The 13944-nt window shown below is 41.2% G+C and overlaps 1 protein-coding gene across 2 annotated transcripts in view; it reads left to right on the forward strand.

The window, feature by feature from the left end:
* The window catches only part of PIAS1 (protein inhibitor of activated STAT 1), a 1566363-nt gene that overhangs the window by 698662 nt on the left and 853757 nt on the right, over positions 1 to 13944 (forward strand). For both annotated transcript variants that reach the window (XM_044077888.1, XM_044077889.1), the window contains exon 4: positions 2733 to 2780. In XM_044077888.1, coding sequence (XP_043933823.1) covers positions 2733 to 2780 — 48 coding nt within the window. The remainder of the gene's footprint in view (positions 1 to 2732; positions 2781 to 13944) is intronic.

The following is a 13944-nucleotide window of genomic DNA, read 5'->3' on the forward strand; positions in this document are numbered from 1 at the left end:
GTGGGCTGTGCCCCCCACACCCTCTCTACTTTATTATTCTACCTTTGAGATTGCACAAACACATACACAAGGCAAACTGACACCCACACATTACAGTCACACACACACACACCACAGTCACAACACACACTTACACACACTAAAGCCCCTCACAAACACACTTACACACACATACTTACCTGAACCGCAACACCAGAAGCACTAACTCAAAATCCCTTAACATCGGGATTTTGAATTTCGCGCTTCTGGTCTTTCGGTAATGTGGGGTTTTGGGCTTTTTGTCTCAGTATTTTGGGCGTCGGGATTCTGTGCATTCGGGATTTTGTAGGGGACCTATATATATATATATATATATATATATATATATATATATATGTATATATATATATATATATGTGTGTGTGTGTGGTTTACTGTCATTATTTCGAATGACACTCGGTCGACCCCACTATGTTCGACAATGGAATGTCGAACATGGCAATGTCGAACTTTAAAAGCAAGCCTAGCAATGGGTTTTAACATGGGTCAAGATAGGGGCGAGGTTTGTAGTTCGGCAATAGCAGTGAACCCCTATCTCGACCCATGTTAAAACCCATTCCTAGGCTTGCTTTTAAAGTTCGACATTGCCATCTTCGACGTTTCTTTGTCGAGCATGGTGCGGTCGACCGAGTGTCATTCGAAATAATGATAGTAAACCATATATATATATATATATATATATATATATATATGTGTGTGTGTGTGTGTGTGTGTGTGTGTGTATGGATGGATGGATATGTGTGTGTGTGTGTGTGTGTGTGTGCATATATACATATATGTAGATGGGTCCCTATCAGTTGATTGAGTTTTCAGAAACATGAACTTACGTATGAACGAGACCATATGATCGAATTTTTGAAAACTCAAAGCTTTTCAAAGTGAGGATTGGGAAGTTTAACATTTTCCTGACTGTAGTATGATCTTGGAGTTGGTATATATAATTTGCAGGGGGTGTGGGGGTTGCAGAGGGGCTTGCCCCCTGCAAAAATGTAAAAAAAGGTAGATTTTTGTGGGGTTTTTTTGGTTTTGTTTTTGTTTTTTGATGTTTGGGTTTTCAAAAATTCAATCTTATGGTCTCTCTGATTTTTTATTTCTGAGTTTCTGAAAAGTCGATCATCTGACATAGACTTGTGTGTGTGTGTGTGTGTGTGTGTGTGTATATATATATATATATATATATATATATATATATATATATATATATATATATATATATATATATATATTAGATGATCGACCATTCCGATGTCCAAATCATAGATGGTCGACATCATATGATCGAACGTCGGAAAGGTCGAAGGTGAAAATCAAAGGCTTTTCACAAGCAGAATGGGAAATTTTCCCTTTCTGCACTGAAGTGCATTCTCAGAGTTGGTATATTTAAGAAGGGGGATGTGGGGGTGCAGGGGGGCTTGCCCCCCCTGCTCAGAGCGGTAAGGGAGGTTTTTTTTTTATTTTTTATTTTGTTATATAGTCAATGTTTCGAACTTCGCTCATATAAGTTCGTGTATGTGAGGTTCGACGTTTTGAAACTTTGACTATATAATATAGACCCTCTCTATATATATATATATATATAATATGGATCCCTATCACTTTATCGAATTTCCAAAACTCAGAAGACCATATGCCCAAAGTATTGGAACTCCAAACACTTTCCATTGAGATCGCCGTATAGCACGGAACTAGGGATTTGCCGTTTTCCTAGATGTAGTGCGATCTCAGAGTTGGTATATTTAAGTAGCAGGGGGTATGGGGGGGGTTGTCCCCCTGCAAAAATATAAAGGTAAGTTTTTTTTTGTTTTTTTTTTTGTGTGTGTGTTTTCTTATTGTTTCAAAGTTCAAAAACTTTGGGCATATGGTCTTCAGAGTTTTGGAACGTCTATAAAGTGATAGGGATCCATATATATAGACATATATTTATATATATATATATATATAAAAAATATATGTGTGTGTAGATATACATACATTTATCTGTATAGATAAAGATGTATATATGTATACACACACACACACACACACATATATATATATATATATATATATATATATATATATATAGACAGAGAGTGACTGAGTGGGTGACTCATGGTTGTAAAGGATCTATGATGACTTATTCATATATCTGCTTAAATGATTACACTGAATGAAATAAAATTAAAAAGTACCTCAGGAATCAGAATCTGTGAAGACACTATCTTTCTGGAAAAAAAGATGTATGAGAATGAGAGGATATGGTGTGAAAACTGAAGGCAGATGGCTGGTGGGAAATTAAGTAATTTTACTCAGAAAGTGTTGGATGATTATAAAAGTCTTCGTAAAATACTCTGGTGAGAAAATAACTGGGAGAATACAGGAATGCATGGGACAGGCATAAGGCACAGCTTATGAACTATAAGAATATATAAGTTCTCAGTTATACAGTTTATCTAGTGGGTAAGAAATTGGACAGCTAGTTAAGACCAGCAGACTACTCTTGAAGTTTATGTGATCTTTGTGATCTTGAAGCATGTATTCGTTTCAGGTCCTAAAATCAGTGTCATTTGATCAGTAGTAGTAATGCATGTTTTTTGTTGTTGTTGTATGTGAAACAATGGAAATGAAGAAGATGCTGTTTTACTTTTTTTGGATATTTCTGAAGTCTTACACAGAACAGCTGCAGTTGTAACCTATTTTTTTTTTTTAAACAGGGACATCTCTGCAACGAAGTGTGATTTCATGGTCCAGGTCCAGTTAAGGTAGTATATCCTTGGAATCTTTTTAGTCACGATTTGTATTCCTAACCAAAAAGAAAGTGGCAATGAAACAGGAATGCAAACTGCATGACCTTCATGCTTAAACTACTACTTCTTTCCACCTGTAGCTTGCAAACTCCATCACAGATGCATAGTAAAAGATGCTGTAAGTCTGGTTAGACCTCCTTTTAGCAAGGGAGTAGGAGAAAAGGCCTTTACACTGGTAGACTCTGCCTCTTGCGAAAGACTAACAGAAGGTATTGAATGTTGTCTTCAAAAATTAAATAAAAACTCATGCAGTTTCTTTCTTTGAGTACAAATGCTTCTTATAATGTATAAGATAGTACACCTAATCAGAATGCCAAGTGAACAGCCACAGTACTTGAGTTTGCTTGTGTATAATTGACATTTGTAGAACAGTCTGTAACAGGATGGTTTTGCACTCTATACTTGTACAGAAAAGTTACAAGTTTGCACAACAAACTGTATAAAATTGCTGTAATACTTTGGCATTTCATTGTCAGGTGAACATTCCCAAGGAAATAGCATTAAGCACTTAATTCTTGATCAGTGTGTATCACAATTATTGCCTTTCAGTTTCTCCCTTAACGTTTTTCTCCTTCCTTTCTTCAGTGCAGTGCTCACCATGGAATTGCCAACATTAATGAGTATAAATCACTGCTTATATAATGTTTTGTTAATCTTAAATTATTTATTTGTATTCTGTAAAGTTTCTGTGACTGACTGGTTCAAGTCTTGGCTGAAAAGTGTCCTTTGACCAGCCCACCTACCTGGTTAACACATTAAATGAATAATAAATAACCATTTCCTTCCTGGGCAGTATATATTAAACTGTTTTCATATTTTGGATGCAGGTCCTTGAGAATAATAACAACCCTACAGAATGTTATATTTGTAAAGTAGCAAAACGTATTCAAAGAGCTAAGCTAACACAGGAATGGAGAAAGGAGATTTTACCAGTAGAGATGACTGCAAGTAGGGACAGAGAAAATAGGCAAGAGGAAGCTGGACCTTATTGGTGAAATTAGCAAGGAACCTAGGTATTGGAAGCATATAACTAGCGAGGGGAAATGTCGAGTAGAATGAGGCAAATCAGAAGTTTGGACTACAGTTTAGAGACTGCCTTTCCTACCAGGTATTCATAACAGAATACAGGCAGCTCTGGTAGAGTTTGTAGTTAGTGTAGAACAGAAGCTGCTGTTAAAAGGGGATAATTAGTAATGCAAATCAAATATTGCATGATAACTATAAAAATCATTTAGCGGAAGTTAGAAAAGAATGGGAAAAGAGGGTGGAAAGGTAGTTTACAAAGGCACAAGTGGTATGATGAGCTCCCGAGTATATTTCAAAGTCCAGAAGGTGTTGGATTTTTGCATGGGTGTGTTTGCATAGGTATTTTTACCCAAGCAGACTAAAGAAATTTTTTTCTCTCTAGTAAATTGCAAATGCTGAAGGAGTGATGGGAAAGAGAGAGAGATAACTGGGAATCTTTTTTTTTGGGGGGGGGGATGTAAAGAGTTGTCTGATTTTAAAAATTTTGTTTACTTTGTCAAAAATGTTGGGGGAGCAACAGTTGTAATCAAGAAAATGATTAATTTGAACTGGGATGTAGGATATAGAAATGTCTTACTAAGTTTCATTTTATTAAACTGCCAAAAAAGCAATTACTAGAAAGTGGAAAAAAACTTATAACAGCTGTAATTGAAGCATTAAATATTGTGCAGGAGATACAAAGAAATGGCGGTAGGATCTTTAGAACTGTAGGAACTGTACATGCAGGATTATGTTCAGGGGAGGGGTAAAATTTAAAGAAGGGCACGAATTGAGCAATTTATTTAATGCTGGAGTGAATGAAAAGTGTTAAGTAAACATGTATACTGCATGAAAATAATGGAAATATATGTGGTTTGTTTACTTTTATAAAACTGTATTTATGTTTGTCACTCTAAAATGTAAGTAGTCAATAAAGTTGTTTAAAAGGCGAATTCACATATAAAGATGTGAAAGGTAAATTTGGAAACAGTTGCACATCTACAGTTGTTGTGTCTTTTGGCTTTTCCCAGTTAGGGGTCGCCATAGCGGGACTCCGATCCGCTAATGATTGGCAGTAGAGTTTTACGTGCTGGCTTGCCGGGCCTAACGCACAACCTTCAACGAAGGAACGCCCATTCACACATGTCGCCCTCGCCACACAGAAGACGCTGTAACTAAGAATCGAACGGGCAACGTCTAACTGTGAGGCGACAACGCTACTGCAACACCACACGCATATACAGTATAATGCAGTTATAGAAAAATCTTATGTATGATGCAGTAAAACGAGCAAAGAGATATAGTAAGATGGTGGAGGACTGGAGAGGTACTTACTGAAGTACTTGTATGTACAGAGTAGAGAGTTCCAACTGAGTGAAAAATTAGAAGTGTAGGTATGTTAAAAGAACTGGACATCAGTGTGACACGTGTTTGAATGTTAGAATTGGGAGTAAGAGATCATGTTGACAGTGTGGGAAAGGTCTGGTAATTGAATAAGTTATGTAGCAGTTTTGGACTCCATCTTTGAAGAAGAAGTGTTTACGTTCTTTCCTGAGTATTCTGAAGGAGGAATTTTCTTTAAAAGAGAAGTGAAGGATTTCCCAGATTTGTGAGCCAGTGATGAAGAAACTGTGGTCAGTGAATTAAGTATTGTTTTGGGTTTATGTTGGAAGGTTATATTGAGAGACATTCACCTGAAGTTATAATCTGAGGTCCAAAGAGGTAGCCAGCTAGCCAGGAAGGGAAGAATTGAAGATTAGTTAGTTTGGAAAGTAGAAACCTTAGTAATTTTCAGGCACTGTGTGCACTGGGAAGCCAGAGAGCTTTGACAAGGATCTGGCATTTGTGTTGTCTTCTAGGTGATAGTGGGATGAATCTGCAGATGATGTTTGCAGAATCTTGTAATAAAGAGATGATGTTCTTCATGCTTCACTGTTGCAGTCCTGACAGTTGGGATTTCCTGCCGTGAAAGCCCTCGGCCGGCCTGACTACCAGAGAAACTTATTTCGCCTCCCAGGCTGTCATACTCCTTAACCAACGTCCGAATGCTCAGGTGTAAAGGGAGCCAGCCTGCGTCATCACTTCAATATTTTCTTGCTGCCAGAGTCCAAAGCAGATTTCATGTGCATTGAATAAGTTGTGTAGCAGTTTTGGACTCCATCTTTGAAGAAGAAGTGTTTACGTTCTTTCCTGAGTATTCTGAAGGAGGAATTTTCTTTAAAAGAGAAGTGAAGGATTTCCCAGATTTGAGAGCCAGTGATGAAGAAACTGTTGTCATCGGAAAGATAAGTACCCCGTTGGGAGCTCTTTCCTTTCTTTTTTGACTTATGTCAGATAAAGTAAATAGTTGTCTCTGCTGTGGTAAACATATTCCACACAGAGACTTCCATATGCTTTGTGTAACTTGCTTAGGGCCAGGCCACAATATCCCTAACTGTCGATTCTGTGCGAGGTTTAACACTAGAACTGTTAAGCATAGAGCAGAGTTTTTAGCTTGTTTTCTAAGGCAGGAATGTGGGTAGTTGTTTACTATGGTGTCTGCCAACGTCCCAAATTCGATTTTCCTAAACGTAAAAAAGATAAGAAACAAAAGCCTAGGTCCACAGATGACACTCACTCACTTGCCCCCTGGCTCGACTACTAGGCTTGTGATTGTTGAGGAAGGTGAGGTGCTTTCGCAGCCCCTTTCGACTTTTGATTCAGTGAACCAGGCCTCTGTCGAGACCCATTTGGAGTTGGGCATGCCTTCAGTCTGTTCATCTTCTACAGCTCTTATCTTCATCTCATCAGTTGGGTCCCAGACCACTCAGCAGGCCACGGCGTCCGATGAGCGGCTGCTAACCAGAGACTTTTCACAACCTAGGCCCATTCTGGTGCATCTTCAGTCTAAAGAGTCAGACATCAGGGAGACTTTTCACAACCTAGGCCCATTCTGGTGCATCTTCAGTCTAAAGAGTCAGACATCAGGGTGTTGGATGTTCCCAGGCCTAAGGCCAAACCTGCACCAAAGAAAGGCATTTTGGCAGGGCTTTCGCCTAGGCCTATGGACTGCCAGTTTCAGGGACCCAAACAAGGTTTAATCAGTTTGGCTGAAGATCTCATTAACATTGTAAGGTCCAGACAGACTTCAGGGAATATTATCCCAGGGAAAAGAAAATGAGACCCCCCCCCAAATGCTACTCTGATCCACTGTATTCAGCTGCATTCAGAAGAAGAGTTTGATTTAGAGGGCTCTGCATCTGAAGAAGGCCCCGTGTACACCTCTTATGAGGAAGAGGAATCAGATGAGGAAAATCTCCCCTCTGCCTCCCCGCCTGAAGACCTCACTTTTGGAGAGACATTTCATGCTATGAGGCAACATTTTCAGTGGGAGGCACAAGAATACCCACAGGCCAGAAAGAGAGTTAGAGAGTTCTTAGACTTCCCTGAGCACAAACCTCTAGCAATCCCACCTGTTCTGGAAGTAGTGGAAGATGTTTTTCAGGATGCTTCCTTAAATCTTGACTTGCTTCCTCCTGCACCCAGAAAGCCTGACCAGTTCTACAGGGTCCAGGGCCCTCATAGATATCTGTTTAAAAATCCAACTGCTGACCCTGAAGTGGTCACCCCAGGCCCTAAGGGGTCTAGGGCCAGTACCTGTAGGAACTCTTTACCTACTGACAAAGAAAGCAGGGCTGTTGATAGACTTGGAAAGAAAGTCTTACTATGAGGTCCCTCAGCTGCCAGTTCTATATGATCAAATACCAGCAAACCATTCTTGATCAATTAAAACAAAAGCTCTCAGGTTTAGAGGATCACAACTTTCCTGAGGAACTTTTGGATCTGTGCCATTCCAGTTTCCAAGTAGCTAAACACTCTCTACACTGCGGGTATGATGCCATGAAAGCCTCCTGCAGGGCAACTGTAACTGGTGCAGTGGTCAGGAGACACACTTGGCTTAGAGAGCAACACCACCCTGACCATGTAAAGCTAATCTCCTGGATGCACCTCTTGACAAAGAATGCCTTTTTGGGGCTAAAGCTGAAGCAGTCCTCAAAAAGATGAAAGACAAGTCAAAAGCCATGCAAAAGGTAAAGAACTTTCTACAAGTGCAACCCACCAGGTTCAGCTGGAATTTCCTGCCCAAACATTGGTCCTTTCCCACCCAATCTAAAAACAAATTGAAAAAGCCTCAGAGAACAGAACCCCCAGGCACAGACCACAACACCAAAGATCTAGGTAGTGGACTTCAGAGTCTCACAGGTAAGGGAGTTTTAGGACACCTGCCCTGACCAGAGAGCAATTATGACTGTTGCTCTCCCTCTTCAAAGAAAATTGGCTTTCTGTAACAAAGGACCAGTGGGTCTTAAAGATCATTTTTCAGGGATACAAATTCTCTTTCAGCAAACTCCCAATCCCAAGAGGGTACCCAGACTTACCTCCAAATCAGTGGGCAGAGGCATTGAAACAGGTCCAAGCTCTCATATCCCAGGGGGCAGTAGAACCTGTCCCCTCAGATCAAACAGGCAAAGGCTTTTATTCCAGACTATACCTTGTTCCCAGAAAAGAGGGCACTTGTCACTTCATCCTGGATCTATCCATTCTGAACACCTCCCCGGTGGTCCCCAGATTCAGAGTGCTAACTTTGCAGCAGCTGCTGCCTATGCTGACAAGAAATGCCTGGCTAGTGACCCTAGACCTAAAAAATGCCCACCTCGACATCCTCATAAGGGAATCCTGCAAGAAATTCCTGCACTTCAGAGCAGGCTCACAACACTTTCAGTTCTCTGCGCTACCCTTTGGCTTATCTACTGCACCCAGAATATTCATCAGATGCTTAGCCCCAGCCATAGCATTTTGCAGACAGAGAAATATACAGATTTACCCTTACCCGGACGACTGCCTCAATCAGGCAGAGTGCAAAGAAAAGCTTCTGCAGAACCTTGTCTTTGTCAAAACCCTCCTAACTTCCCTAGGGTTCACCATCATCGAGAAGAAATCAAAGCAAACACCCTCCAGGAAGATCATTTTCTTGGGAGCACTGCTAGACGCAGCATCCCAATTGGCCTTCCTATCCTCAGAAAAGCAGAGCTTCCTGCCACTTTACTTTACCCAGCTGGCTTCCAGAAGTCACCTCACTGCAAGGAAGTTCCTACAACCCCTGGGGTACATGGCATCTTGCATCCTTCTAATTCCTCTGGCCAGGCTTCACATGAGAAAACGTCAGTGGTATCTAAAAAACCTTTCATGTCAGCACTCTGTCTCTAGAGACCTCTCTCCTTTTGATCCCATGTATAAGAGCCGAGTTTCTCTGGTGGCCAATGGCCTGTGCAAAGAACAACGGTCTTCCCTGCATCCTCCGCCCTACCGGCCAGACCATTACCACTGATGCTTCAGACATTGCTTGGGGCGCTCACCTAGCAGGCAGGTGCACTCACTGTCTTTGGGATGCCCAGCACCTTCCCTTACACAACAATCAGAAAGAAATGATGGCAGTACAAAAGGCTGGGGCATCCTTCAAACCCCATCTCAGGCCAGGGGTTATCCTTATAAAAACAGACAACACCACAGTAATGTGGTATATCAACAAACGGGGGGGGAACCCAATCTTACCCTGTGTGCAGGCTAACCATGAACTTCTTGCTGACGGCCGCCTCCATGGGTCTACACCTTATTGCCGAATACCTACCAGGGGTCAGAAACACCCTGGCAGACCACCTAAGCTAAAGTTTGTCTGACCTCCATGAATGGCAGCTCCACAGAAAAATCTTTCTACAAGTCACTCAGGAGTGGGGGACTCCAGAGGTGGATCTCTTTGCTTCGCACCTCAACCACCAGCTAAAAAAAGGCTGTGCCAAGGAGTATCACCTCCTAGCGTGGAAGGTGGATGCCCTGACCTTCCCCTGGAACTCTCTCTTTGTGTAAGCGTTCCCTCCTGTGCCTCTTCTTTCCAAGGAACTGATCAAAATAAGGGAGGAGAGACCAAAGGCCATCCTCATTGCTCCAGATTGGCCCAGACAGCATTGGTACCCCTTACTGCACAGCCTGAATTTACAGCCCCCCAGGCAGCTTCCCCTGGTCTCAGACCTCTTGACCAAGGTGGGAGGGGGAGATACTGCTCCCAGACTTGCAGACTCTCAGTCTTTCAGCATGGCTAATACTTTAAAGGCAAACAAGAAGTCTCTGTTAAGCAAACAGATCCTAGACATTATCACAGAGGCCAAAAGGCCCAGCACCAGAAAATCTGACACAGGGAAATGGAAAAGATTCTGCTTCTGGAGCCAGTTCAGAGGGGCCAGTACCTCACATCCTTCCATCCCTCTTATTTTAAATTACCTAGCCGAGTTACTCAAAAGTGGCCTCTCCTTCTCTTCTATTAAAATCCATGCCTCAGCCATTTCAGCCCATTATGATTCAGACCTACCCCCTCTTCTCTCATCCTTTGATTAAACAATTCCTTAGAGGGGCTTCTAATATCAGACCTCCTAGAAGGCCTCCCACGCCAGCCTGAGACCTGAATTATGTTTTAGAAAAACTAACCTTACCTGCATTTGAACCTGCTGCTTCAGCAGAATTGAAATACTTCTTCTGGAAGACTGCCTTCCTTCTAGCTATCACCTCAGCCAGAAGGGTTTCAGAACTTCAGACACTCATGGCTGTTGAGCCCTTCATCATTTTCCATGCAGACAGGTTCTCCCTGAGGACTAACCCCTCCTTTATGCCCAAGGTGGTATCTGATGTGACCCTCAACCAGACCATGCACCTACCCACCTTCTTTCCCAACCCTCAAAACAAGGAAAGAATTCTGCACTCGCTAGATGTGCACAGACAACTCAGATACTACCTGGACCGTACTAAACCCTTCAGAAAAACAGGACCAGCTGCTTATCAGCTTTGCCTCAGGGGCAGAGGGGAAGACCATTTCCAAGCAGATATCACACTGTATCCATTTCTGCTACGGACTACATGGGAAATCCCCCAGTCTACTTGTACCCATTCCACTAGGGCAGCCTCCACTTCCACAGCCTTCCTCAGAGGAGTCCCCACCGGGGACATCTTGGAAGTTGCCACCTGGACCTCTGTCAATACCTTTACAAAGCATTACCACCTACCTCTTTTTTTTTAAGTCTAGGGCAGGGTTTGCCTGTGCAGTTCTGCAGGGCTTGCTGACCCATGCCTAGGGCTCTAACCTATCCTTCCACCCGTCTCCTCAGCTTTGGGAATCCTCCTACAGGTGATGACTGCAACAGTGAAACATGAAGAACATAGTAAAGTTGTGTATACTTACCATAAATGTAGATGTTTGAGTGTATTCACTGTTGCAGTCCTGGTTTCCCTCCCTCCATACCCCTTATATCCTCTTTCCCTAGGGGGACATTAGCTTCCCACAGTGGCTTTTAGCCACCAGGACCACTTTACCTTATTTTGTTGTGCTTCTGATGAGTTAGGGCAAGAAAAACTGATGTAATGACGTCGGCTTCCTTGCTTGATAGCACTGACGACCTGACGTCAGACTACAAAAGACTGCAGCCGATGCAGAAAAACATTGACTCTGGTATGCGGGCCAGCCGAGGGCTACCACAGCAGGGATAACCCATAGGTGATGATTGCAACAGTGAATACACTCGAACATCTACATTTATGGTAAGTGTACACAACTGCACTTTTCCACTCCTCCTCCATCTCACCACTCAGAAAACTTGGCAGTTACTGCAGAGAGTAGACCTCCTCATGCAGTACAAAAGGTGGAGAGTGCACCCCAATCTGCAGACACTAAACTTTTCAGTTTGGATGATCCCACAGCACCTAACTGCTACACCAACTTAAGTCAACAGGTGCAAAACATTCTGAAGGAATCCAGAAGGCCTACCACCAGGAAGTCTTATTCAGCCAAATGGACATGATTCTCTCCTTGGTGCCATAGGCACCACCTTGAGCCAAGTTCAGCTAACATTTCGACTATCCTGGAGTACCTGGCCAGTCTTGTGGATAAAGGCCTTTTTTATTCCTAACCAAAAAACGGAGGATGCAGAACAAACCAGTAAGCAGAAACAAAGCACCCTGAACCACTGCTAGGTAGGCAAACAAATTTATTAAGCCGAACAGTTCACTCGAAAAAATAACGCTGAATCAAATCACCATACGTTTTCGTCCACAACTTCATCAGATTACACTAATACATTCAGTTAACTGCTTTTATATACTCATCCAAATTTTAAAAAACAGCCAGTAAAAACAATCATTGTACATAGAAGTGCATTGAGTTACTGCCCTCTACTGACAAGGAGGATTATTCCACATTAAAGTCAAAATTTTGTTGATCGCATTTTTAATACAGGGGCAAGTGAGATCATGTCATTTAAACCAGGAATTTACTGGCCTCCAACACCACTTGCCAGTATAATTCCCTGTATTCAACTAAAGTCTCCCACATACCCCTGGGGTCCTTTGGCACAACCTCTAATATAAAAACTGAAATTCAGCTTCAGGACAAGTTTTTGTGTGTTTGTGCAGAGAATTTGTTTCACATTTTATACCTAATATCATAGGTGTGCTCATAAATTCTCTGCTTAACCTTTCTTTCACTCTTGCCAATGTAAAAGCATTACATTTTTTACATAACCCAACATAAATAATCCCTTTGTGTTACAATTCGCAAAAGTTTTTAAAGTTAAAATTTTGTTATTTCTGGCAGATAAAGTAATGGTATCCCAGTAATCAAATAAGAACAATAATTACAAGCACCACATTTAAATACACCAGCTTTTTGTTTGTACCTGCTAACCTTGAATTCCCTTTACTACCTCTTTCAAAAATATCCTTCAGGGTGTTCCTTTCCTATAAATATGTTTTATTTCACCCTGAAATGTGATTTAAGTCAGAAACTTTAGAAAAGTTAATCCACTCTTTGTCAAAAATTCTTTTGATCACACCAGCTTGTCCATCATATGTGGTAATGATACCTGATACTAATTCATTATTTAACCCATCTACTTTCTTGTTTGTGACTTGTTGAGTTGCAACATCTTCAATTTACCCAATACAGGGCAAACCTTCCCTTCCTCCCATCACTGACTTCTTTGGAAACTCTATCAATGAGCTCTTCCGGGTAGCCTCTATTCAGGAACATGTTTCTCAGGTTTTTACATTCGTTACCATAACATGCATCATCAGAAGTCATTCTACACAAGCACAAATTGCCCTTTTATAACACTCCTTTTCTGGTGTGGGGGTGCTTAACTTGAGTAGTGCAGATAAGAATTAGAAAGGTCTCTTTTCTATAAATTCTAGACTCAAAGCCATACTCAGTTTTAGATATGTTAACATCAAGGTATTTCAATTCATCAGTAGTGAATTTGTGAGTGAATTTTAAAAATTCTGTGGTACCATTTAGGTATTCCACAAAGCTACCAAATTCATCTTGAGTGCCTGCCCATAAGAAACACAAGTGTCCAGAAATCTACCATACAACTTCCATAAACTACTATATTCTGAATTCAGTACAAACTTATTCTCCCAGAAGGACATTATAGTGTTAGCATAAGTGGGAGCACAGTGTGCCCCCATCGCCACACCTTTTTTGTCGAAAATACTCGCCCTGAAAGAATATAAAATTATTCTTTAGGACAATCTCCATTAATAACAATACAGTTCTGAACTCATTGTGCCCTAGTAGTTTGATTCAAGTAGCATTTCTTCGAACCATTCAAGGCCTACATCATGGGGTATACTTGTAAATAAGTCAATCACATCCAAGGTACCAAAACCTTTTGTTTCATTTGCAAGTGATTCATTTAGTTTTCCTAAGAAATGCCACTAATCTTTTAAAATAACATTGTTGTCACAAACAAGCTTTTTATCTTCTGGTCAATGTACTTGGCCAAAGGTGCAGTGACCGAACCTTCGCTGACACTATCACTCTCAAAGGTGGGTCACTTTCATCTTTATGCACCTTTGGTATCCCAAATATGGAGGGTATTCTCGGTTTATCTACATGCAAATATTTAAAAGTACTCATGTCAATAACTCCATCCATTAATAAGTCATTTAAAATAACATAAATTCGCTTGTAGGCAATATTAATTTCATTCAAGGATATTCTGGTGTATTTGGTATTATCATTTAATATGTCAAA

This window comes from Protopterus annectens, chromosome 7.part0 (assembly GCF_019279795.1).
Source record: "Protopterus annectens isolate FY-2018-M chromosome 7.part0, PAN1.0, whole genome shotgun sequence".
Lineage (NCBI taxonomy): Eukaryota > Metazoa > Chordata > Ceratodontiformes > Protopteridae > Protopterus > Protopterus annectens.